Source organism: Leucopleurus acutus (assembly GCF_964270905.1).
Source record: "Leucopleurus acutus genome assembly, chromosome: 3".
In the NCBI taxonomy this organism is placed as follows: Eukaryota; Metazoa; Chordata; class Mammalia; order Artiodactyla; family Delphinidae; genus Leucopleurus; species Leucopleurus acutus.
The window spans coordinates 59,466,424-59,494,055 of NC_139145.1; the positions used below are offsets into that span (position 1 = coordinate 59,466,424).

Here is a 27,632-nt window from a genome sequence, read left to right on the forward strand (position 1 = left end):
TTATTCACCACACTGGCCTCTAGTATTGAAAAATTGCATTGCATTTTTTTTTTTACATTTTTAAAACCTTTTTATTTTATATTGGAGTATGGTCGATTAACCATGTTGTGAGTTTCAGGTGCACAGCAAAGCAACTCAGCCATGCATATACACGTATCCATTCTCCCCCAAACTCCCCTCCCATCCAGTCTGCCATATAACACTGAGCAGAGTTCCCTGTGCTATACAGTAGGTCCTTGTTGGTTATCCATTTTAAATATGGCAGTGTGTACATGTTGATCCCCAGCTCCCTGAATGCATTGCATTTATAATATACAGAAAATCCTAGTGTGCAATAACTACATACCACATAGAGAGTCTCAGCTCTTAGATTAGGAACCACCAGTATAAGTAAAATATCAATAACATTCAACATTAATTTTGGCCCTTACTCTACACCAGGCATTGTTCTAAGCACTTTACACTTGTTATCTCACATAATCCACATCCTTCAAATCCTTCTAATCCCAGTTTAAATGTTATCTCCTCAGAGAAACCCTTCCTTATCCAAGTAGATCTACCCTCTCCCCTTTCCATTATTTCCTATCATTTCATCCTGTTTATTTCCTTCAGGACAGTTACCTATTCGTCCTATTTCACCTATTTGTTTACTGTTGTCTCCCGAATGGAGTAAGAGCTTTGGGAGCGGGGACAGTGTCAGTTTGGTTCACTGCAGTATATCCAGTGACCAGTCCCATGCCTGGGTGCTGGGCACAGAGGAGCCATTCCATCAGATGTTTATTGAATTAAATACACAATGAGCAAAAAACAATTTTATGAGGTAGACCCTAGTATAGTCTCCATTATATGAATGAGAAAGCTAAGCCCTAGAGAGGGAAATAGAGTCAAGTCAAAATTAGTAACTTACAAAATTGGTTTAAAACCCAGTACTGCTTGACCCTAGAGCACAAGCTCTTCGCCACTACCCTGGTCTCAGGAACAGAAGACTGAGTACAATCTTGGCTGTGTATGATCTTGAGTAATACCCTTTTCCTCCCTGGGATTGTTTCTTCCATTGCAAAATGCGAGGGTGGAGTTAGTAATCTTCCTTATAGCTATGATCGATGAAAATGGAAAAGGAGACACTGAAGGGGCCAACAAGATTGGCTTGATGCCTTTAAGACAGCTGATTTCCATTCTTTAATTCCTACCCTCCTTCTTTCACTAAGGATTTGCTGATCCTTATTTTATGCCAGGCACTATGTTGGTTGTTCCTTTGGATAGGTATCTAAAGCCTAATAGGCCATAGTCTCTGCCATTAAGGTGCTTAGTCTGATGGGTCTAATACAGACCCATTAATAGCTGCTTGAAGTACAGTATAGTCTTTGCCATAACAGTAATATGTATGAGGCACATGGTAACACAGAAGAGGAAGGAATTAATTCCATCTTGTATGCGTATGGTGGTGAGGATGGTGGTGCATATGTAGGGAGGGAGGGATGAGGTTTACTGCTGAGCTAGGCCTTGGGGATAGAATAGTTTTCCAGGTGGACAAGGCGGAGGCGAGGCTTCCTGGACACAAGAGACATCATGTGCAGAAGCACACCAAGAAACAGTATGATGTGCTGAGGACTGCTAGGGTAGGGGCTTGGCTCCCAGAGGATGGAGTTGGCTAAGTAGAGGGGGCCCGTGAAGAGCCATGCTGAAGAGTTTGGACTTTACTCCTGAGAGCAGTGGCATGGCCAAATCATATTTATATTTTATTTTTAGAAAGATCACTCTGGCAGTGGTAGGACTGGAGGAGGGTGATGAGGTGAAAGGTGTGGAGACTAGTGAGAAGGCTTTGTGGTGGTCCAGGTGAGAGGTGAGGAGCACTTGGACCTCGGGTATTCATGCAGAGTTGGAGAGGAGCTAGATAAATCGGGGATTTTTCTTTTAAAAAAGAAGTGGCAAAGGACTTGGTTGTTGGTTGGATGAGGGAGAATAAAATGAGACTGAGGGACTTGCTGGATTGGGTGGCCAAGTATAAAACGGTTCCATTAATGATTATATGGAATTAGGGGTTGGGTGGGAGAAATAATGCTGTTGGCTTTGAATATGTTACGTTTGGGGGGTCTCTTAGCCAGGAGGAAAGCTCTAGCTCCCTCTTGCCTTTCCAGAATAGCATTCCTAGCCAAAGTCAGACATCCTCGGGCCAGTTACCTGCAGTCCCCAGTCAGGGATAAGATTCTCCAAGACCTCACTGGAATTCCTGAGCTCCATATCCTTCAGGGATATAAGCTGGGTCTTAAAAACTCCCTGTATCCTTATTGATAGAAGGAGAATGGATCCCTAACTCGCTTTTTAAAATCAGATGCTGGCTTCAGTGGAGCAAACTCTCCTGCCTCTTTGCAAGCAGCACACTTTTAAAAAGAAACCATTTCCTGTGGGGCAGCTCTGGCCCTAACCGGCTCTGGCTCTTAGGTTGGCTCCCAAGAAGCCCCCACCTCCTTTAGGAAGAGGCTTTTTTAAAAGAAGATGAGGTTGTATACCGTGTAACCTGGTCCCGCCTGGCTTCTGGAGAAAGCCCAGAGACCTGGGGACTGGACCCTCTCTCAACCACCACCCGGGGTTAGGTGTCCTCAACGCCGAGGCAAGACTCCATGTAGCCCCAATTCTCCCCCAAATGACGGGGCTGGGATCCTCCCCCACCTTAACTCGAATCTCCAGCGCTCACCTGGCGGTGGCAGGGCCAAGCACGTGGGCCCGATTAAGGGCTGGCCTCTAGGGTCCTCCCAGGGAAGGGGATATACAACCCCAGGAGGCAGGAGGCTGGCCAGTCACCCGGGCCGTGACAATCTCCTTGGCTCCTACAGCCGATGTCCAAAGGCAGGGCACAGCCTGTGTCCCACTTCCCCCTTCATAGGACGGTGCCAGAATCTGTTATCTCTACTCCGCCCTTTGCTCACGGACTACCCCACTGTCGTGCCCATAAATCCCAAGAGCAAAGGGTAGCACAATTCCTCCCGCGTCCCTGCGGGCCCTGAAGCCGGGCACTGAAGCAGTGCAGTCCCAAGCTTCCCCTGCAGAAGCCGCGCTCCCCACTCGGTTCGGGGGTAGAGGGGGCGCGAGAGAGCAAGTGGGCGGACGTCCCATCCTCCGCATCCACCTCCAGGTCCTGGCGCGCAGGGTGGGAGCGCTGCGCGCCTCCGCGCTGCGCATAGCGGCCCGCTTGCCGCCTGCCCCCTGCCCTAGCTGGGCCGCCTCCCCGGGCTGCGGGTGGAGGGCTATAAGCCGCTAACGTTACGCTGTTTCCGGTTTTCCAGCGGGCTCTGGTTTCCCCTCCCAAGGCGGCGGCGGCGGCGGAGCGGCGGAGCCCCCCAAATGGCCTGGCCAGATGCGGCAGGTTTGCTGCTCAGCGCTGCCGCCGCCGCCGCCACTGGAGAAGGCTCGGTGCAGCAGCTACAGCGACAGCAGCAGCAGCGAGAGGAGCAGCAGCAGCAGCGGCGGCGAGAGCAGCAGCAGCAGGAGCAGCAGCAGCGACAGCAACAGCGGCATCTCTCGTCCCGCTGCGCCCCCAGAGCCGCGGCCGTCGCAACAGCCGCAGCCCCGCAGCCCCGCAGCCCGGAGAGCCGCCGCCCGCTCGCGAGCCGCAGCCGCCGGCGGCATGAGGCGCGACCCGGCCCCCGGCTTCTCTATGCTGCTCTTCGGTGTGTCACTCGCCTGCTACTCGCCTAGCCTCAAGTCGGTGCAGGACCAGGCGTACAAGGCACCCGTGGTGGTTGAGGGCAAGGTACAGGGGCTGGCCCCGGCCGGCGGCTCCAGCTCCAACAGCACCCGTGAGCCGCCCGCCTCGGGTCGGGTGGCACTGGTGAAGGTGCTGGACAAGTGGCCGCTCCGGAGCGGGGGACTGCAGCGCGAGCAGGTGATCAGCGTGGGCTCCTGTGCGCCGCTCGAAAGGAACCAGCGCTACATCTTTTTCCTGGAGCCCACGGAGCAGCCCTTGGTCTTTAAGACAGCCTTTGCCCCTCTTGACACCAACGGCAAAAACCTCAAGAAAGAGGTGGGCAAGATCCTGTGCACTGACTGCGGTGAGTCGCCCCCTCCCTCTGGTAGAGAAAGGGGGGAGGGGCGAAGCTGTGGAGAATGGGGGTGGGGCGGGAGGTGCTGCAGGTGCCCAGGCCTGGCAGCGCCCCGGCCGGCCGCTGGGGGGTGGGGCCGCCCCTGTGCAGGGCGTTTGGCATGGTGGGTGAGGGTGTTGGGCTGGGGAGAAGGAGGATCAGGCTCAAAGTGTGCCAGGGGTGGGGGCGGGGGGACGCGCTGGCCTGTGCCAGCAGGGATCTGCGGCTGATGTATGGCATGTGGGGCTGGAAAACTGCCATCATAGCCCAGTAGCGGCAGGAAAAACGGAGAGGTCCTGGTGTTGCTGGCCCGAGGCTCAGTGAGTCAGGAGTGACCCTCGGAGGCCTTGCCCGCTCTGCTCCCACGGGCCTGCCTTGCCCAGGCTGGCAGGGTCTGCAGGAGCAGCTGGGCAGATTCCCAGGCTGTGAAGGCCTCCGCTTACAAGTTCTCCTAGGGAATCATGGCCCCCGCCCCCTCCTTCCTCTCCTGGGCTCCCGGTCAGCTCATCCACACCGCTGGCGCAGGCAGAGTTGGGACTTTTTCTGCTACTGTTTTCTGTCCCCCATGTGGCTCAGGGTTTTTTTCTGCATCGTGATTGCCTGTCTTTTCTAAGCTGGTAGCACAGCCCTCTCTTAACCTCCACGGCTAGTGAGCAGACACCTCTTTTGGCTGTTTCTGGGAGATCTTCCTAGGTGTGTTGATTGTGATGACGGCAAAATAGAGTAACTTCTGCTGAATGCTGTAAGTTCAGCTCTGACATCTCACCAGCAGGATGTGTTGACTGCATATCTCATCTTCATGATGTTGGGTGTTGAACAGGAATGCAGGTGATTAGAAACAAAACACTGAAATCTGTAGATCTGCGAGGCTGGGAATGGAGGTCTCCAATGTCAAAAGTCAAAGAAATGTCAGTTTAAGATCTTTTTTTTTCTTGTCCCTGAATCCAGTACTTACTTCTCAGTAAGATATTTCGAACCAAATTGTCCCCAGACTGGAGTGTTTGATGTTAGCTTGTCTTGTGCTTATTCATATTGGGGTTTCATTTTATCCCTAAAGGCTGGATTTGGTGTTTGCAGTGTGACTTTGCGCTGTGTAATCACTGAATTGTGACAGATGTCCTGGTCTGTCATAGAAGTTGGTGTGTTTACTAGTTTACCAAGTGATTCTGGGTAGTATAAATAGGCTTTGAGTAGCAAAGAATGTGTAACAGCTTGTAGGAAGTTTTGCTGCCCTCATCTTTCTAGATCAATGCCTTTGACTTTCAAAAGCTTCCCTTCTACCCCACGTCCCCCGCCCCCTCCCCACCCCTGTCCTTCAGGAGACGAATTTTAGTTTAGTGGTGAGAGTATATCTAGGTATTATGTTAAACTGTGACCACTTTAATCAGAAGACTCTTGCAGTGTCTTAATAAGAAGAAAGAAACTTTGGTGATAACAGCAGTTTATCTCTCTGACATTGTCCTGAGGAATATTGTTGACTGCTCTTTAGTGTTGGTTTTATGCTCTGAAATGTTTGATGATGACAAATTGAGACCAGTTAAGAATTTCTAATTTTTTATTGTGTTAAGCATTTTGTCTGAGATCCCTTGGGGAGCTGTGGAACTGTATCGTGCAGTGGGAAATAGTAAAAACATTTATTGAACCTTATCCAAGGACAGCTTCTGTTTTGGCTTTCAGTGAGTTGCTCCTGAATGTGCATCGTGCACATTGCCACATAATCCCTTGTCTGGTCCACTGAGCCCCAATGGTCATCGTCCCCTGTCTTCCTCCTCCTTTCCTCCTTCCTCCATCAATTCTACCTTGTTTGTTTTAGTGAGTGTTTAATAGCTTAATAGTTGAATGTGGAGATCATGAAAGAACTGGGGTTCAGAAATATAGTCTGCTTTTAGGTTGTGGTCATCTCATATTATGAACATAGCATGTGCAATATAGTTCTCAAAAAGATAAATTTAGGACTGCAATCACTGCTAACGAGAGGGCCCTCATACATCACAAATTATCAAGGGGCAGGAAAGTGTATGGGAGTAAACATTTTAGAGTGCAAAAAGTTTTGCTTTGAGTTGATAGTATATAGATACCAGTCAGTTTGGGGGCTTTATCTAAGGGGATTAGAAATTAAAGGACATTTTTGTGAGAGGAAACTTGTGGAACTGGTGATAATATGACAGAAGAGCATAAACTACATTTTCTTATTTTCTACAATGTGGTTGAAGAAAACATGCACTAGTAATGGTATATTAAATAAGGAAACAAATCTTCCTAACTAACCACAACACCTTACTCGTGCTCAGCAGGAAATAACTAACAAATTCATTTTCTGTTTTCTATCTCTAAAAAAAGCCGTCTGGGCCACAGGGTCATTGGGAACATTTTCTCCTTGGAGCAGATCTGCCCATTGCAAAATAGGGAAACTGGCACCTGGAAACTGTCATCATGGCCGTTATATTGAGCAACTGTGGTTAAATTGTACTTTATTTAGCCATTTTCAGCTGTGAGCCTGTCTGGGCTCTGAGAGGTATGGTTCCTAGGGAGATTGTCCAGAAAGCTGTGTTTTGGTGGGCCAGGACTTTGGGATAAGGTACCATACAGAGAGATAAAGGTCTTCATAAATGGCTAATTTTACCACAACTATGAAATGTTGACTTGTAGCCTGTTAAGTCCTTCTGGAATAGCAATGTGTGCCAGAGGGGCATTTTTATAGATCTAATGTGTATCATTCATCCCAAATTACTACCTCTGGTGGTAAAGAGTGGAGTAAAATCTTTGCATTTCTCAGATTACATATATGGAGGTGTTTTCTGTGCCTTCTGAGGAAAGAACAGGAAAAAGATTTGAAAAGGACTCTCAGGGATTAGCAACTCTGTACAATGCTATGAAAGCATCCTGTTCTGCAAATAGTCCTACATTTTTAATGACGGTTGCATATATTTTGGTTTAATCATACTCTATCATTTGCTTTCCTATATGTGTATGTTTTTTTAAATTGTTTCCTTATTGAATAGATGCAATAGATATCTTTTTTTTTTTTAAAGAAAGATCATTCTTCCTTTGGGACTTTATGATTTGCCTTTTTCTTCCAACGTATAGTGTACTTTGTTGTTAAAGCTAGAAAAGGTGTATTCCTGGGGGACTTTATGTTCTTTAGGATAGTTTTAAATTAATGTGGCACCCAGATTCACATATTAGAGCAGCAAGGTGGTTCACAAAATTCAGTATAGCAAAAACGACTGCATATTTTTAAAGTGCTGTTTATTTAAAGAATCTTTTCTTCCCCAGCCAGCTGGAAACCCAGCTGTGCTGCAGCTTGAAGATGGGGAAAGTGAAACTAGATTAGAAACTGACCAGTCCTAGTGGTGAGGACAGGCTTGATTATAGATTTAGGGGTAGAATTACCATCACAATGTCATTATTTCTTTCAGTGGCTGCTTTCCTCAGCAGACTGGGATTCTTGGGGGCAGGAACCATATCTTATCTTTGAGGTCTTTCTCCTAGCTCTCCTGCCTTTCAATGTTTGGTACTGCCGGTGGCTTACAGAGGGATTCTCATAAGTGTCTTTTGAATGGATGAAGTCAAGTGAAGTTCAAAAAGCAAGCCTCCAGATTAATACTAAAACAATCTTAACTCTCCTATCTGTGACATCAAGTCCTGTGCTGAAAAGCTGAGTTTGATGATAGCCCTTACCTGTCGCTATGGGAACCTTTTTTTCTGAAGGAGTCGTAATCAACTAGAGTACTTAACCACAATGTGCTTAATCATTGTGCTGATTAGTGTTAATGGGATTTGAGCAGTGGAGAATCTAGGTCTTGTTGAAGAAGACCCTCTTTTTTTTTTTTTGGAAGGCAGGTTATCACCGCCCCCCCATGTTTAAACAAAAATAAGGTAACTATCAACTTGAATTAACAAAAGGTTTGGGGGCTAGAGAGGGTGTTATATTAACTAGCTAGGTGACTAACTTCTCCTTGGTCCCAAGGCTCTTAACCATCTTTTATTATCTAGGACTTTTTTTTTTTTTTTTTGGCTACTTTGGGTCTTTGTTGCTGTGCGGGCTTTCTCTAGTTGCGGCGAGCGAGGGCTACTCTACGTTTCGGTGCTCGGGCTTCTCATTGTGGTGGCTTCTCTTGTTGTGGAGCATGGGCTCTAGGTGTGCGGGCTGCAGTAGTTGTGGCTCTTGGGCTCTAGAGCGCAGGCTCAGTAGTTGCAGCGCATGGGCTTAGTTCCTCCGGGGCATGTGGGATCTTTCCGGACCGGGGCTGGAACCCATGTCCCCTGCATTGGTAGGTGGATTCTTAACCACTGCGCCACCAGGGAAGTCCCTATCTATGACATTTTAATTTCATTTCCTAATAGCAAATATGTCATTAATTTTTTCCTTTATAAAGTTGTATTTATATTTTTGAATATGTAACACTTTCATATGGTTCAAAACTTAGAAAGCACATAAAAATATACGGTGAAAAGTCTTCTTCTTACCCCTGTCCTCAGCTACCCAGCTCTTAGGCAATTATAACATATTCTTGAAATGTGTATTTCTCTAAAAGCAAAATGTTTTTTCAAAGTAATCTTATTTTTTTTCTTAACAGATGGAGAATGTTAATTTTGCCATTAAGCCAATATTATGGTAAATTCTTCCCAAGTAGTGTGTGTGTGTGTATATATATATATATTTTAAACCTAATCCAAGATCTTAACCAGTATCCTGCCTTACAAATATAACCCTAGAGTGAGGAATAAAAATACCAACTTATTTTTCAGATACTTTGCCATTAAGAAGTTTTCTATGGCAGTGAATTTTGTGAGTCTTAATTGGGATGCTCAAAGGAGAGATCCAAAGGTTTGTCACTGAGCTTTAGGGCTGCAGCTCTGCCCATACAGCAGTTCCCACTGTTTACACTCTTGGTAGGTAATCTCACAATAGCATCCATGTGGGAAATCACATGATCCCATATATGGGAAGAGAAAACTCCACAGTGCATGATTGCTTTGATTCTCATTTAGAAACCAAAGACCCCAGTTGCTGATGAAGAGGTTGATTTTGATCATATTCATGTATAGCTGGTATGACTCCAGGGGGAATTAGCCACTTGAATACTATTTTGAAGTATGTTTAAGGTAACTGATTTGAACGTAGTGTTAAAATTTCAGAGGATCGAGGAATTGCCATTTGGATAAGTAGGGGAAAGCAAATATGCAAATCTAAACAGTGGGACGTCTTAACCCTCTAAAGCCTGTTGGTTTAGTGGCATATGGCAATTTTGAACATTGACTTGAAAAAGGAATGATCTCACTATCAATGAAGTTTCCCCTGTGCAGTCTTTGACACTTGTTCTTGGGTCTTTCTTTTCAGGGTCTGAAGCGTTGTTAGTATAATTTACATCAAAGGTAAAAGAAATTTCCCTCCAAATTTTGAGTTTGGATGGATGTGTGTGAAATGGGGATTTTTGTCTTACTTGTTTCCCGTGAATTAACCCTCCCCACTTACTTATTGGAATTTGTACATAGAGATAAACCCAGTTTGTGAATTTCAAGAGATGATATAGGGAGCTCTTTAGAAAACTGAGGAAAGTAGATGAATTGAGCAGCGGACGTGCTAAATTATGACGTTTGAAAAAATGACTGTCTTATGTGAAGTTCAAGTAGACTCCTTTAAAAACAACAGTACACACAAATGAATCTTGGTGAGTAATGTTTCAAGCAAGCCTGTAGGAACTGAAGCAAACCTGGAGGATGATTAAAAGGCTTTAGGATGACATGAAAGAGGACATGCTGTACCCAGGCAAAGAGCTGGGAAGCTTTTGCCAATCTGGGGTCAAAAGACAGAGATTCCACACTTGACTGAGATCATTTGCTGCTAACCAGCTGTGATGTTTTTGATAATTATGGAATGAGGTTGAGTTAAGGAGCCTTCTTGCTCTGGCTAGTTGCTGTTGGCAGAGTGTGGCAGGCAAGCTCCATTCTACAGTGACATTCCCTTCCTGCTTTGTACATGCAGTGAGATCCAAATAGCCTCTCCAGGGACCTTCTCTGGGACAGAGCCTCTAGCTCTTCTCTGTGCCTCAGCTCAGAACCTGATTGTGCTGCTTGCCTCCTGGGGTGGGGCTGGAGGTAGTTAACATTCCATTTGCCCTTGCAGATGTTTCCAGAGTAGCAGAGGCACAGGTATCCTAGGGAGTTTCCTTATTCTACTAGCAACACAGACCCCCAAGATGTGATGTTCAGGTTACTTTTTATTCTCTCTTAGGAAGCAGAATCTTTAATGGTTCTTTTTTTCCTTCAATGATTTCCTGCTTTGTGCTTAGGACATTGGCTTCCCCCTCCTCCTTCCCTCCCTCGTCTGTTTATACAGACTGAGGATCTGTCTTTGTCCTTTAGGCTGGGATGTTTTACTTGGTCTTGATCTTGATATTGGTCCAACTAACAGAAGCCAAGCTGAACTAACATTCCTCAGAATTAAATATAAGGAAGGTTACCACATGGCTAAATACCTGGTCCAACCATGGGAAAGTCAGGACATCATTAATTTGATTGGGACAGTGATGCAATTTGGTATCCCAGAGGTTGTATTACTAAAAGAGCTTTCTTTCATTTCCATCTTTCAAATGTTTGCTTCAACAAATGTGCTCTGTGTGAAGAACTAGGTACTTTAGGGGAATTGCATCAGACAGTCCCTGTCACCAAGGAGCTTACAATCTAGAAGTACAAAGATATAACAGTAATTCAGTCTAGAGTATGACAAATGCCATAAGATACACCAACATAGTGCTTTTGGGAGGAGGGGAAGAGTCATAAAAGAAAGAAAGATCTGGTTAGAGGATTAAAGAAAGTTTCTTGGAGAAGCAGTTTGAGATGGGATTCTAATAGTCAGAGACAGAAGAGGTAGAGGTGGTTTAGGGATAGAGAGAGATGAACTGATTGATTAAATCAATTCCATGCAGACAGAGCAGCATTTTCAGTGGCCGAGGGGCATGTTTGTAGTATACAAAATAACCAGGATGAAAGGAGCAAATGGGCAAAGATCCTAGTAAATTAGGATTATATTCCCACCCATCTTGAGTGCTAGACTGATGAGTTTATTTGTAATTATGTAAGTAGTATTTGAAGGTTTCAGTTAAAAGCAGCTCAATAACGTGTTGTAGTTTTCAGTGAATGGGTCACATTTTGTTAAATTTATTCCTTAGTACTTCTTGTTTTCTGGGTGCTTTTGTAAATGGTATTTTTGTTTAATTTTGTTTTCCACTTATTCATTGCTAGTATATAGAAAGATAATTGTTAAAATATTGACTTTGTATCCTGTATTAGTTATTCACTTATTCATTTCAGTAACGTTTTGGGGGGTAGATTTCTTAAGGATTTTTTTCCTATGTACATGACTGTATTGTCAGTGAAAAAAAAGACATTTTTACTTTTTCCTTTCTAATCTGTTTGCCTTTATTTTTTTCTTGCCTTATTCCACTGGCTGGAACTGCCAAGTACAATGCTGAATAAGAGTAGTGAGAATGAGCATCCTTGGGGGAAAGCATTTAGACTTTCACTATTAAGTATGATGTTAGCTGAAGGTTTTTCATAGATGCTCTTCCTTTAAAAAAAAAATGTCTGCTAAATATAGTGTAATGACTAAGCGTTTGTGCTCTACAGCCAGATGAACCTGGGTTTGGAAACCATTTTCTACATTTTCTAACTGGGTGATGTTGGGCAAATTACTTTCTGTATCTTAGTTTCCTATAAATGGGGATAGTGATAGCACTTAATAGGATTGCTATGAGTATTAAATGAGATAATGCATGTAAAATAATTAATACAGCACCTGCTCAATAAGTGTTATTAACAAAATCTTATTAACTTAGACCAATGTGAGCAGGAAGACTAGTAAGTGAAAATACTAAGTTCTGGAGGACTGGAGGCAGACAAGGGGAGAAATTTTTACTGAAAACTGTATTATGTGTACGGTCTAATTGTAGGGAAGCCCATGTGAGTCCAGGGTATGAATGCTGGTCCTATAGAGGTCCCAAGTAGGCTGCAAATCTTGATGTGTCCATGGATCTGTTTTAGTCAATTTTTAGAGAAGCCCACGGATGGAAACTGCTTTTCTCTGTTTCACAAATGGGAGGACTAAGACTCAAACTTCAAAATGACCATTTCAAAATTTCATCATGCTTGTGGGGTCAACCAAGGGTCCACATTCTGGAGTCCTGCCAGGTCTGCTTTTTTACTTCGGCAGGTCTTATCTTACATTGTATTGTTGTTAGGAGGAGTTGCTGAAAGTCACTGGAAAATGGCTGAAAGCATCCTTTTTTCTTTCAAAGAAAGAAGGTCCCTGACTCATCCTGCTTTGATTTGGGGGTTTCCAGAGTTGGGGGTAGATTCACACTGAATCATTCATACTCTTTCCTTGTTTCTCTGCACTGGGTTGGGATGGGTCTGGTGGCTGCCCAGGGTCAGAGGGGTACAGGTATGGGCATGTAACAGGTGGCATTTTGTGGGGTTTAATTTTAATTAATTAATTGATGTGTGGTACCCATTGGAAGTATGAAACTTTGCTCTTTAAATGTTTGTAAGACAAAGACTCTGCTTTGAGTCATTCCTCTAAATATTTGTTGGGTATTATTACCCCTCAGATCCTGGACTGGCCACACATCCCTGACCTTAGGAAGTATTGTTTTTTCTTGTTCTTAGACTTTTAGTATTTATGGCCTGTATCACTTATATGACACATCATTTAATGCCATGCACTGTTAATTATCTTTTGATGGGTCAGTGTCTTAGGTCCTTCACTTGATTGTAAGATCTTTGGGGCCTGAAACTTAAAATATGTTTTAGTAAATATTTGACTACTGGCTATTGCCAAGTAAGGGAAAAGTGAGACCTTTGCTTTCTCTTTATAAAGACCACGTTGTCCTAGACAAATTTCGAGATTCCTCAAATGACAGCTCAGGCTTAAGGACTAGACCAACCATGGAGAATGTCTTCAGACATTTTGATAAAGGGCAGAATTTTGCTTCTCAGTTATGTTTCAGTTTTGTTTGTTTTTTCTTGATAGTCCATAGTTTCTTCATTTTCTTGCATAGTTTCTTCATTTTCTTGCAAAATTTCTTGCAGTAATTTTCTGTTCTTGAGTTTTAGAATTATCTCTAGGTGGTTTACCTCATACATGTCAATATTTTGGCTTGTGTTTCATTCCTATCTTTTAGTTAGTTCGCATTCTGCAAAATTCTCCATTTTCACTTGCCATGCAAGCTTTTTGGTTATTCCCCATTCTGGTTTCTCACTGGAATGGTCAGTTGGAGTCTCTTACCCTGGCCTGTTCATGCTTCAGGCTGAATACCTTAAAGAGGTAAGAGGTGTGACCAGGCATCTTCTGTAGTAAGCTGAGATCACAAATTAGGAGTGGTTGTACCTTTTTGCCTGTAGGCAGCTTGGGGCCTTCTGGAAGCCAGTACTGGTTCTTAGATCATTCTTTTCTTCTGAAAGGGTAGGGAGTAGAAACCTAATATTTCTTCACATCTCTCTTTTAGTATGTTCATTCTTTTGTCTTTGCCTTGAAATGAGACATTTTTCTGCCATGTCTCCTTGGCTGAATCCCCTTGGGTGGGGATGGGAGGGGCCTCTCCAGAGGGAGCTCTCTTCAAGCCTAGGGCTCCTAAGGACCCCTAGTCATCACCTTGCAGAAGGCTGTGGCCCTCAGCTTCAGCGAGTCAGAGTTCCTTTCACTGGTGCCTGTGGCCATACATAAAATCTCAGTACAGCACTTCACCATGTTGCTTAGGCCAGTAATGAATTTCACAAGCACAACCCAACTGATAGCTCTCCTCTGGAGTAACTTTATATGGCTTTAGAGAAGAGAGTTTATTTACCAGTCAGGACGGAACATGTAGATTAAGTAGATGATCTGTTGTGTCTGAATTCCTGTCTCTGAGTGAGAAATAAAATAACAGCAGGGCTGCATACAGTGCGACTTTCCCGACATTGTCATTGGTTGATTGAATTTCAGAGAAACATAATAATAAAAAGAAGAATGTTTTTAAAAGGAAGAAAGAAGACTCAGACCACGACATGACTCATTTGTCACAGAATGAAACCAAGGCCCACAGGTGAAGATTTTTTTCAAAGGACACTGGAGTTTCCAAAGGCAGCCTGTCTGACTGCTCACTCTTAGATGGTTTCCTTTTCACAGTCTGTTCAGGTGGGTTTCTCTTCTGAGACCCTCTTACCTGGGGCTCCACCCCTCCCACCTTATCCCATCTAGCTCCTACCTTTCTACTTAGGCCTGCTGTCATACTTGCTTACGTCATAAATATAACAGCCATCCCTCAGCCCCTGTTCCCAAGAACCAGAGAAGTTTCCAGAAACTTCTAGTACAAAGTTCACAATCCTTTCTTGGACTTTAGGTCTGATGGACCTAGTGGGAAAATAGGAACAAGGCAAGAGATAGGTACCTACGTGGGTGGGACTATATCCAACAAATTGGGCTAAACTTTTCGCAGGTCTGGTTCATTTTAGACAAAATATGGGGTTTTCCCAAGAAAGCTTCTCCTATATTTCTAGGTCTCCTTTTCAAGAGGAAATGCTTTCTCCAAAAAGGCTAGTAACATTCACTGGCCTTTTAGTAACACGTGCATTAAATTGTCCTGGCCAAGTACTGACAGTAATCCCTTTCAGATAGCACCTCTGGGGCTCGGCCCAAGTGATTCTGGCCAATACTGGGCCAGGCTCCACTGGATGTGGAGCCAGGTAGTATACTCTGGGCAGAACAAGACATCACCACCTCTGAGAGAAACTCCTTGCTGCTGGGAAAGAATCTAATTTGTAGGTTGAAGGGAGGCACATGGGTGGCCCCCAGTTTGGGAGTTGGCTGTCTTTGTTTCTCAGTATGTAAATCACCTGAGTAGGTTTCCACTGTGCGTGGTATGCACTCAGCTAACTGAGAGGGCAAATGGGAGCTGGAGCTGAGACTGGTTCCCTTGGGAATACTGTTGTCACCTCTGCCGATTTTACCCCAGCTTCTACCTTTGCCCACATATAATGTGGGCTTTGTGCTTCTTCTGTGTGGTGTCACAGCCTCAGAGCCTCTGGTGAAGGGTCTGCACTAGGCCCAGAGCTTGTTGTATGGAAGTAGGACTTAAAGGCATTGGTTTTAAGATTAGTTCTGTGAAGGGATCACTTGAAACTTTAGTGCTGTATCTAAAAGAAAACATCATATTGATAAAGGGTCCCAGTGGGTTTGATGGTCTTCATTGGGCCAAGGTCACGAACCATATATATATTTTAAAAATGTATTTATTTTTGGCTGTGTTGGGTCTTCGTTGCTGCTCACGGGCTTTCTCTAGTTGTGGCTAGCAGGGGCTACTCTTCGTTGTGGTGCACAGGCCTCTCATTGTGGTGGCTTCTTCTGTTGCGGAGCACGGGCCCTAGGTGCACAGGCTTCAGTAGGTGTGGTGCACAGGCTTCATTGCTCCACAGCATGTGGGATCTTCCCGGACCAGGGCTTGAACCCATGTCCCCTGAATCGGCAGGAGGATTCTTAACCACTGTGCCACCAGGGAAGTCCCACGAACTATATTTTTTAAAGGAAGTGTAAGAGTTTACTTTTCTCAGCTCTGAAGTTAAGTAGCAGCTTCATAATTCCAGAGTATTTATGGGTGAGAGTGGGTGAGCGTTGCCCTTGAAAGAGGAAGAGTAGAAAAGGCCAGTAGTGCTGCTCTGTCTACGTGAGTCGGGGGTAATCCAATGGATGTTACTCTCCATTCTATGGTTCAAAGCTTCCTTTCTTTGAAAGAGTTTGTTACTGCCAACTGTGAGTTTGGGGCAGAGGTCATGGTTGGCTTGCAGTTGACCTGTTCAACCTTAAAGACTGAAGCTGCTTCGTGGATCCTGCCATGAGTTCCTCCACTATGTTGTAGATGTAGTGTTTGGTTCTTTCCCCTCCCGCTTCCTTCTCAGGTCCTTCCATCACTGGCTCTTCTTTTCAGCTTCTTGTAAAGGGTACAGTTTTTAACGGATTGTCCTTGCTTCTCTTCTCAACTTACATAATCTGTTTTGAATTTTCAACTCTACATAGCGTAGTGGTTAAGGCTGCATGCTCTGGAGCCAACTTTGAAGAGTGAATCTTGGTTCTATGACTTATTAGCTGTATAACCTTGGGCAAATTGACCATTTTGTGTCTCAGGTTCCTCAACTGTAAAATGGGGCTAATTATAATACCTACCTCATAGCATTGTGATAAGGATTCAGTGAGTTACTCCTTGTAAAGTGCTTGGAACAGTGCCTGCTTGTAGAAAACATTCAATGCAGACAAGCTGCAATTACTATTATTGCCACGTCTATTGTTAGTTGAAAGAGAATGGCTTTGGATTCAGACTGATATTAAAATCCTGACTCTTCCTTACTGGTTATGTGAACTTGGGAAAAGTCCCTTAATTTTTCTGAGTCCCAGTTTCCAACTGCCGATGGCACGTTGTTTCAGTTATCCATTGCAGCATAACAAACCACCTCAAAATATAGTGGCTTCAAATAGCAGTCATTGTATGTTATTATCGCTCACAGTTTGGAGACTGACTGGGCTCAGCTAGGAGGTTTAGTATCTCTTATGTAGTTTTTGGCCAGATGGTAGCTGAGCAGTTGGTAGATGAGACTGGGTCATTTCTAAGTTTCCTGTCTGACGTGTCTAGCATTTGATGCTGGCTGGTTCTCATCTGGGAGCTTAGCTGGGACTGAGGGCCAGAGACCGACCTTGCCTGGGTTTCCTCACAACGTGGTGGCAAGGTCCATGAGTGAGCATAGAGAGCGCCAGGCAAAAGCTGTATTGTCTTTTATGATCTAACCGCAGAAGTCACTAGCATCACTTCCACCACGTTCTGTTTCTCAGAAGAGAGTTAATAAGGCTTGACTGGATGCAAATGGAGCAGAATTAGACTCTACCTCTCAATGGATGGATTGTCAAGGAATCTGTGGACATGTTTTGAAACAACAATACACTCATCCTGGTCATTGCATTCAAATTCCAATGTATACTTACTTATTAAAAAAAAAAATACACTCATCCTCACCCAAGACCCTCCTCCCTCCAAAAAGTCTCATCTATATGGCCTCAGGCTTAGGCTCAAGTGCCAGGGTTTCATCATCTAAATTAGGTCTGGGTACAAATGAGGCTCCTCTCATGCGGTTCCTTGGGGACAGCAACTCAAATTCTGTTCCTCTTGACCTGAAGGATGTCAATGAAAGAGACAAGTCGTCTGCCCTCCACCTCCCCCACCCCCAACCCCCATACAATGCTGGAATAGACATAGGATAACTGCTATAGATGCCCCCCCCTTTTTTTTTTTTTTTGCGGTACGCGGGCCTCTCACTGCTGTGGCCTCTCCCATTGTGGAGCACAGGCTCCAGACACGCAGGCTCAGCGGCCATGGCTCACGGGCCCAGCCGCTCCGCGGCATGTGGGATCTTCCCGGACCGGGGCATGAACCTGTGTCCCCTGCATCGGCAGGCGGACTCTCAACCACTGTGCCACCAGGGAAGCCCGATGCCCCCTTTTAAAAACTGGTAATACTTGAACATTGTAAAATGACTTTATTATTTTTTACTTAAAATTTTGAAATTTAAAATAAATTGATCTATAAGAAAGTTGCAAAAATAGTACAAAGAATCCTCTTTCCCCAACTTCCCCAAATTAGGCAACTATGTAAAATTATCAAAACCAGGAAATTAATAGTATTGATACAATAGTATTAACTGATCTATATAGACCTTATTCAAAATTTCCCAATTGTCTTATTAATGGCCTTTTCCTGGTCCAGGATCCAGTCTAGGATCCCACATCACATTGGTTTGTTTGTTTTTTTTTCTTTTTTTGGCCACACTGAGCAGCTTCTGGGATCTTAGTTCACCGACCAGGGATTGAACCTGGGCCCACGGCAGTGAAAGCACCAAGTCCTAACCACTGGACCACCAGGGAATTCCCCCACATCCCATTTAGTTTTTATGTCTTCTTAGTCTTCCATCTGGGGTAGATGTTCCCATTTAGAAAGAGGGGAACCAGCAGTCCTAGTCCATAGCAGTTCTGCAATCTGGCCTGGCACATGAGTAGGGCTCAGTCCTATTGCCTGGGAATGATTCTCCACTGCTCTTGGTTTTACCCTATGGGCTCATGGTTTTGCCTTCTAATTATCCTTCCTTTTCCAAAAAATGTAGCCTGTGTTTGCAGCTAAGTAGTGTCCTCAGTTCTGTATTCTTTTAGGTGATGTCTAGTCAAGTGTGGCCACAAGAGGAGGAGATACAGGAGAGGCACACAAAACAACGAGCTAACTATATTGATTGGTCCTAGAGATGGGGGGGTCACTGCCTGCCACACAGGAACACAGGGAGGTACCAGGTTTTGGTCAGGTGGCAGAAGACTGGAAAGGGGAAACATTCGGTGGAAACCTTTATTGGGGTGTCCTTGGGGAGGGGAAGGCAGGGCAGGGTGAACAGTTTAGGATTGGCTTGTTTGAATAACTTTGATGGGCTCTAAGTTATAGGGGTGGTTCCTGGTTGCCTGGTACCTGGCCCTGGGATGATTAAAGGGCACATAGAGGAGACATGGCTCTGGATTGGTTAGTTTGCACATCAAAGGGCTTCTCCTGGCTGAGTCCTTTGCTGTTTCTAAGAATTGGCTAGCCCTGGGAGGGGCAGTCCCTCCCCAGCCAGAAATGGTTTTTTAAGATGTCAAAACATCATATATAAAAAGTAAAAATTTTGTACAGTGCACTCAGGCTGATTCCTACTTGTAGATGTTTGGGGGCCCAAAAGCTTCTTTTCATTTTGCACTGTTTGGTCCCTCTTAGTCCAAACTGATGGTGTTCCTGCTACTATATTTCTTTTAAAAAATCTGTGGTTTGCCTATGAATCTTATCAAGGTTCCCTACATTAGACAAAAGCCATACCTACAAATCTTATCAAGATAAGCTGTTCTCTACCTTGAGCTCCCTGTGGGGCTGCTGTGGACACTATTCTCCAGGCTAAAGGAATCACTATTCTTTAATGGAAAGGGCCTGGAGGCAAGTCAAAGGCATTGCCTTTGATCTTTCTGAGGTCTTAACAAAGGATACAATTCACAGTGTCTCAAATTAAGCTCATTATAGTCTCCTTACCATATCCTATTCTGTCTAGGACACTCCCATCCTAGATAACAATCCATCTACTCTTCCAAGCCATTAGAAACCTCAAAACCAGCTTTGGTTCCTTTCTCACCTCCATCCCCTGTATATAGTACATTGTGAAGTGATGACAATTTTGACTATTGCAAGTACCTTCAATCTAATTCTTTTCATTCATGAGGCTCTAGTTGGGTACTTATATCTCACTTAGGCTGCCACTGTGGCTGCTAAATGGAATCCCCAATTTTCAGAGTCTCCGCTCTCTTCCATCTGTCGTCTATTGATGGCATCAGCTTTCTAAAAGTAATTCTCTGTGCCCAACCCAGAAATCTTCAATAGGTTTTTATTATCTGTAGAATAGAGTGAAAACTCCTTCACATAACATGCGAGGCCTTCCACAACCGACACCCACCTGCCGTTAAGCCTTTAGCCTGCTTTTCCACACTTACTGTTTGCTATAGCCAAAATGTAGTGTTTTGAACATTTCAAACACGTTTTACATTTTTCTTCCATAGCATTTTTGCACATTCTGTTTTCTGGTGTGTCTTCATTTCCTTCTCTGTCAGTTGCTAACCTCCTGATCCTTCAAGGCTCAGCTCAGATCTCACTTCTCCTCAGCGCTTTTTCTGATCCCCTCAGTCCAAATGGACCATGGCATGTTTCTGTAGTAGTTCATAGCTCTTCTGTAATCATAATGGTCTATCCTACCGCTTAGCGTAATTGGTTGGGGAAGCAGGGTATGTGTGTGTGGTCCTCCAAGTGGAGAGCTTCTTGAGTGCAAGATGGAACTGTAGCAAAGGATGTATCTCAGTTATTCTTTGATGCCTTATATAAGTTAATGACTAATAGCTGCATGGTGACTTGAGAGAATGGATTTTACCTTGGGATTAGAACTGGAAACTGGGAATAAGCATCTGGTGCATGAAAGGAGATTGGCCTAGGTATGCACTATGCTGGTAGAGGTATGAAAGTGGTAAATTGAGGCTGCCACTTTAGATGAAAATGGGAAGGCTGGTTTAGTTACAAAGTGCTACCTTGGACTCTTTTTTTTTTTTTAATAGATCCTTATTGGAGTATAAGTGCTTCAAAATACTGTGTTAGCTTCTGTTGTACACCAAAGTGAATCAGCCATATGCATACATACGTCCCCATATCCCCTCCCTCTTGAGCCTCCCTCCCGTCCTCCCTATCCCACCCCTCTAGGTAGTCACAAAGCACCGAGCTGATCTCCCTGTGCTATGCCGCTGCTTCCTGCTAGCTAACTCTTTTACATCCAGTAGTGTATATATGTCCATGCTACTCTCCCTTCGCCCCAGCTTCCCCCTCCCACCCTGTGTCCTCAAGTCCATTCTCTATGTCTACATCTTTATTCCTGCCGTGCAACTAGGTTCATCAGTACCATTTTTTGTCTTTTTTTAGATTCCATATATATGCGTTAGCATACGGTATTTGTTTTTCTCTTTCTGACTTAACTTCACTCTGTATGACAGACTCTAGGTCCATCCACCTCACTACAAATAACTCAGTTTCATTTCTTTTTATGGCTGAGTAATATTCCATTGTATATATGTGCCACATCTTCTTTATCCATTCATCTGTTGATGGACATTTAGGTTGGTTCAATGTCCTGGCTATTGTAAATAGTGCTGCATACATTGGACCCTTTTAAAAAAAAATAAGTTTATTTATTTATTTATTTATGGCTGCATTGGGTCTTCGTTGCTGCATGTGGGCTTTTCTCTAGTTGTGGCAAGTGGGGGCTACTCTTTGTTGCGGTGCATGGGCTTCTCATTGTGGTGGCTTCTCTTGTTGCAGAGCACTGGCTCTAGGCACATGGGCTTCAGTAGTTGTGGCTCATGGGCTTACTTGCTCTGCGTCATGTGGGATCTTCCCAGACCAGGGCTCGAACCCGTGTCCCCCCTGCATTGGCAGGTGGATTCTCAACCACTGCTCCACCAGGGAAGCCCTGGACTCTTACGCTGTCATTGTTGCTGCTATTTATAGCAAAAAAATACCAAATCTCCGATATGTGGATTGGAGTCTGTGTTTTATTAGCTTCTATGAGAAGTATCTTAGAAAGATTATTCAGGGATAGGAGAATTTGGCTGTTTTGTGTACCACTGTATCCCTATCACCTTCATGGTTCTTGGCATGTTATAGGAGCTCAGTAAATGTTAATTGAGGGGGAAATGAGTGAAGAAATGATTTTTTCTCCTGTGTGATTCTAGGTACCTACATGTGCCATACCCAACGAGCATGGCCAGGAGAGCTGGTTCAAAATCAACTCAAGTTAAGAGAAGGCTTATTCATCACAAGTGATATATCCAGGGTCCTCTTGGTACCCAGAGCTTTCTGCTTTGCCGCAGACAAGTAGGAGATATTAGGGCCTTAAGATGTAGACAGGGTGACTGGGGGCAAGTGGATGGCAGAATTGCAATCTGAATCAAGCAGTCAGAAGTGACAGGAGCTTCTTTTAAGTGGCCAGGAGGGGAGTCTGAGCAGTGTCCTTAGTTAAGGAAGAGGAGACTATGCAGGCTTTGTGAGGTTTTTTGTTGTTTTGTTTTCAAATGATGAGAGTCCTTCCTGGAAATCAGCCTCCCTGGTCCAGTCTCAGCCCACAGCTTTCTGTATGACCTTGCGCAGGCTGTCCTTATACCCTGGGCTTTGTTTTGAGCTGACAAGGGGCTTTCTTCAGCTATGAGAAGTGGGGTGGAGAGAGTGTTTCAGGCTAATTGGGTAAGTGGCATGCCATCAAAATAGAGCCTGCAGGGGTTTATAGTTGTACTTTGAAAATTTTAGCAAAATCCTGGGCTGAGGGACAGTCTGGACGCCTAGAATGCTAAATTTCTTTCTTGAAGCTAGACCTCCCCTGTATTCCATTCTGAGTATCAAATGTGAACAGCCTCCCCAAGTCTGTGATTGTGATAATTAGATGGGAGGGCTTGGGGCAATTTAGGAAGATGATGGGGGCCTGACCTCTTCCTGCATTTGAAATACACAAAGGAGAAAGAATGGGGAAAATGACGAATAGTTGATCAAAAGATGGGGAGTGTCCCTCCTAAATTAGAAGAGCTGGCTCAGGGATGAAATTGTCTTACTCTGTTAATGGCCCTCAGGACCAGATGCTATGAAAACAGAAATTAAACTACGACTTTGGGCACCTCTCTCCACACAGTGAGAGCAGGGCCACCTCTTCTCTCTGCCCTTGCTGGCCCGTGGATTCCTCTAGGGGAGTCTCAAGAGTCTTGAGGGAGGGGGCTTGTTGGGCCCATGGTAAGGATTCCAGGCAAGGGGTAGGTGGAGTTGACAGGAACCTCAGGGTACGTGGGTTTTGCATCCGCTTGGGTGTTGGCTTGTCCTGGACACTCTGTGCCTTCCTGTTTGTTGTGGGGCTAGCTCAAGGTGATCTCCCTCGATTCCATATATCGGAGAGTTGGCCTGTTTGGTCTCTCTATATCCCCAAGGAACCGATTTTACTACAGGGCTGGGTGAACCATATGGCAGCCTAGATTACAGTGATTGCTGGCATTTGTCAACAGAGAGAACAGGCTTTTTGGCTATAGCAAATCCCCCGGGTAGGGCTACCCACACCATCTGTGAACACAGCATATAGGGTCAGCTAGGTGGGTAAGCAGTCCCATTCTTGTCCACTCCCTGCCTCCCAAAGAAAGGGAGAGGCAAGCTCATCATCAAGTGTTGGCTAATAGATGTACATTTTTAGCTCCTTTATTGTTTTTTTCTTTGAAGGATACTGGGGACGTCTAGTAGTCATGTATCTTGTTCTGGAGAGGTTTACAGTCTAGTTGGGGATATCAGATTAACATGAATCAATAACAAGTGATGTAAAGCAAAAAGTTTATAATAGTTGCAAAAGGGAAAATAGATTATAGAATTCAGAGATGGGGAAGATCAATTAGGGTGGAAGTTTTCTAGGATAGAGTTAGGGCTAAAGGTTAGTTTTGAAGAATGAATAGGTTTGGGGGATTTAGGAGGATAAGGGAAAGGTTTCTAGGCCAAAAGAGCAGTATGAACAGAGGCAGAGACAAGGAAGATGTCTTTCCAGAACCATGAGGAGATTAGTGTGCTTGGGGTAGAGTTATAGGGGAGATAAGATTAGGAAAGGAGGGAAGGACTGGATTAAGGAGGGTCTCCAGAGACAGGCAGAGGAGTTTGGACTTGGTTCTGGAGGTGATATGGCGCCATTGTAGGTACTGGTGCAGAGATAGGATATGAAGAGAGGAATGTTTGCAAATACTTTGTATACACAATTCAGAGTGGACTGGATTTGGGGAGAGATAGATGTTTGAGAGATCAAGGAGGGAATCATAAAGTCTCTGAAGCCATGGAAACTGGGAGAAGAGGCAGGTAAACTATCCTGTTTCTTCCCAGAATCTGTGAGACATGGTGATGAACCGGGAAGCAGGCATAAAAGGGGTCAAAGTTTAATCTTGGAAAGCTGGGGAAAATAATAGTGCCATTAGCAAAAATGGAGAAGTTGTGAGGAAAAGTAATTTTAAGGAGGAAATTGAAGAGTTTGGCAGTGATTTTATTTACTTAACAAACACTTACTTGACACTTATTACGTACTTGGCACTGTGCTAACCACTTTATAAGTGTTAACTCATTTAGTTCTCATAATAACTGTATGAAATAAATACTGTTATTATCCTCTTTATTATAAAGGGGAAAACTCAAGCATAGAGAGGAGTGAACTAACTTGCTCAAGGTCATGAAGCTATAAATAAATGGCAGGGCCAGGATTCTGAACCCAGACCATTTATTCTAGGCTTCCTCTGGTTGATGGGAGACCCAGCTAGAAAATACAATAGACAATAGAAAACCAGATATTTGTTGGGTGCATCTTTTGTGCAAAACTCTGCAGGAAATTTAAAATGAGTATGACATGGATATACCATCAAGGAGCTTGTAAAGTTCTAGTGAGGGAATGGCAGATGGTCAAATCGTTGTTAAGGGTAATATATTTTGTGCTACAAGAGAGGGCGGCACATAACTAAGGAGAGAGGGAGGATAAATACATGTATAATAAATACATATTTATTAGAGACATGTCTAGTTAGAAACATCAGAAAAGACTCGAAGGAGAAGCAGCTTGGAAGATGGGTCAAGTTGGACTTTGGTTGTTGGTGGTAGGGGAAGGTAGGCTATTCCTGGTAGAGATAAAAGGTAAAATTATGGAAGAAAGAAAATTCAAAACATATTCTGGGATCAGCACACGGCATAGTACCTAGCTCAGTCAATGTTTGACCTGAACTAGGATGGGAAGTGATTTGTTAGGCTGCAACCTAAAGTGTGGGTTGGAGAAGCAGTAGGAGAGAAGGCTGAGATTCCCTTGCTAAAGGGCTGGAGCCTAAGTGAGAGGATCGGACTGGAGAGATCAAATCCCTGGTCCATGGCTTAGGAATGCATAGCTGATGCTGGAAGAGCAGAACACTCTTGGAGGGAAGACTATAAGGAAGGGAAGGGTAGAGAGCTGAGGATGGAGCCTTTTTGTTTTATGCATGCAAATATCTAGGCTATTCTTACTTTGGGATGAGCCTAAATATTTCCTAAAATAAGGCCTGTTGGCTTGTGGTTTGTGGTTGTTCCTCTTCTAGATGGGGAGACCATCCTGGCTGTCTGCCTTTGCTCCTCAAGCATCTCCCAGCCTTCCATTCCAGCCCCAGCCCCTGCACCGCCCCCCACCAGGGGTAAATAAAGTTCTTATTGTCTTTGTTCCCTAAGTAGATGTAGGCAGGAGTCCTAGGACCCTTCTGCCTGGACTGAAGGAGAAATTAAAAAGACATGAGACCATGCTAATGTTATGGATGCAGAGGTGATATTTCAGGGAATCCCTGCGTGCTGCAACACTTGAGTGGTTGAGATTGCTCTCTTAGGTCGTGGGTGGTGACCTCCAGAGGAGAAGCAAAGCATGGTCCATTCTAGAATTCCGTACCCCCTTAGGCCTTTAAGGATCATTCTTAGGGCAAGTGTTGAGTAGAGACGGAACTTAAAAATACAGAGATCCAACATTACTCTTGAACTTCTTCAGTGAACGTGCTGGAATGGTCCTAACCTCAGACTCCGCCTCATAAAACAAAGAACACAGTCCTAGGAGAGAGATGTCACTTTAAACTCCAATTTGCCACCTTACTAGCTCTGTGATCTCAGGACAACTGACATTTGGGAGCCTGTGTTTTCTGTTTGTTTTGTTTTTTAACTGAAAAAGAAGGTTAGTGATATTTGCTTTTCTTACCTAGCAGGGATATTGTGAGGCTTAGAGGAAATAATGTCTGTGAAAGTGCTCTGAGATTGCAAAGTGCTGTATCAGAGTGTGCTGTTATTATTACAACGACTAACCACTTACTTGCTTACTCTTAAAGATTTAATGCTTGGAGAGTGAGTGCCTTTTGCACAACCTCTTCACAGTCCCTCTGCCAAGGACTTACAGGGCAAGGCTACAGAGTGGGAGTTTGATTTGCAGCATAGAATATTTCCTCGGGCAGGTATATCCTATTTCATTGGCTCTCCGATGCCCTTCCCCCCACTCTGTACATTAACATCTCTGAAATTTGGCTGGGCCTTACAAGGACGGCATAGTAGAAGCCACGGAAGCCAGCTAGTTCTTTTTTTGGAGCTAGGTGGGCCACATATACAAACTTTCTTTTTTTCTACATGAAAAACTATTTTCCGTCAACCTTTGCTAGAAAAGATCTTGCTAAAATGCATGGGGGCATTTTGCTGCCTCAGTACTTGTAGAATTCAGTCTGTCCTTGAGTATCTTGTCATGTGTCATCGTCATCTTTTCTCATTGCACAGATCTCTGCAAACAGAAGTTTGATTTGACTATATATGTCCTGATCTTGGGACATATCCTGCCTGTTGATTAAAGAAAAAATCGCTAGTGACAATTTTGTCGTCATTTCCTGCTTCTACCTAAAAGTGGAAGGCGAGATGCATTTTGGTTCATGGATAGTTTATTTTATCCTGGATTTGACTGTCTTGGGCCCTGGGGTGTTAGAAGGTGGAGGCTAGGTCTCCTATCCCTGTCCTATAAACCCCTAACTTAAACTCTCCAAGTGACAGGGCAATCGATACACTGCCTGTGAGGCTTCTCTTTAGAACGAATCCTGTTCTTGTTTTCTTTTACCTTTTGAAAGCTCTTCAGATTCAACTGCAAATTCTGAGCTTCTTTCTTAGTACCAATTCTTGAGTCTTCAGTCTTTTCTTGAGTATATGGGTGTGTTCCTTCCACCTTTTTTTTTTGGCTGCACTGCCTGGCATACAGGATCTTAGATCCCCAACCAGGGATCGAACCTGCATCCCCCCTGCAGTGGAAGCTTGGAGTCGTAACCACTGGACCGCCAGGGAAGTCCCTGGACTTTCCATCTTTTAAGTTGAATGGCAGGGAGCCTTCTGAGCCACTCCCCCCCACCAACCCTGCCGCCCGCCTTGTCCTCTCCTGTAGGTTCAGGGAATGTAGACTAAGACCTTGTAGTTATGAATGTAAATCCTCAGGTAAAGAGGCGTAAGGAAGAGGCACTAACATTTCCCAAGCAGGTACTTTTTACAGACATTACTTCATTTGATTCTCAGAACAACCTACGAAGGTGGGCCTTCCCTCCCCTACGTTACATCTAGGAACGAAACAGTGAGGTGAGTTCCAAGCTGGTTATAAGCTGGTTATATAAGCCACACTGGTCATAAGTGATAGAGCTCATCTGAACCCATGCTTTCTAGGCAGAGCCAGTCTGAAAACAAAGAGAAGCGATAAGGGGATTACTTGCTCTTACTGATTACGCAGGCATTCTTTCCTGGCTAATGCAGGGACTCGAAATGACTGGACAGGGTTCTTTGAAGAGTTCTGTGGGGTTTTTTCCTGCCCAACCTTGGAAGTAGGCCGGTGACCAAGGCCCCTGGCTTGGAGCTGTGCTGTATTTCTTGGCCTCTGATTGGTCCTCTGGCCTCTGCTTCCAGAGGCTCCTGATTCAGGGCAGATGCTGCTTGGTGCCCTAGAAATAACCGGGTTTCTAGCCCAGCGTGACTCCCTGGATCCCCTGGGCCTTCTCGGGGCTGTGCTTGCAGCACCTCTCCCCAAAGCTGTGTTTATTTCTATTATGTCATTTGCTTATTATAGACAGTCTGCTAAGTGTCAGTTATCACCTCCCTGTGATTCCCTGCCTTTTCTTCTCCTTCTGTCTTTCCCAGTGCTTTGGAGACTCTGGGTGACAGGGACTCAGGAGGCTGCTTTCTTAAATAGGTTCCTTCTACAGTTCTTCACGTGGAATAAAGCGTTTCTGCTAATTTTCCCTCAGGGATGAGCTTTTGTTAGAAGCACTGGCACCATAAACAAGTATCCTGTCTACGGTCCAAGGAAGGAGTGCCCAAAGGGTTGAAAAGACAGCAAATTGGGGGAGCAGGGCCTGGATTG

The 27,632-nt window shown here is 44.5% G+C and overlaps 1 protein-coding gene across 1 annotated transcript in view; it reads left to right on the forward strand.

Annotated features, from left to right (window-relative positions):
* The first annotated feature begins 3,326 nt into the window (after window positions 1-3,326).
* NRG2 (neuregulin 2) overlaps window positions 3,327-27,632 on the forward strand; it is a 179,017-nt gene continuing 154,711 nt past the window's right edge. The window contains exon 1 of the mRNA XM_082836860.1: window positions 3,327-4,049. Within this exon, the coding sequence (XP_082692986.1) occupies window positions 3,356-4,049 (694 nt within the window). The 5' untranslated portion in view covers window positions 3,327-3,355. The remainder of the gene's footprint in view (window positions 4,050-27,632) is intronic.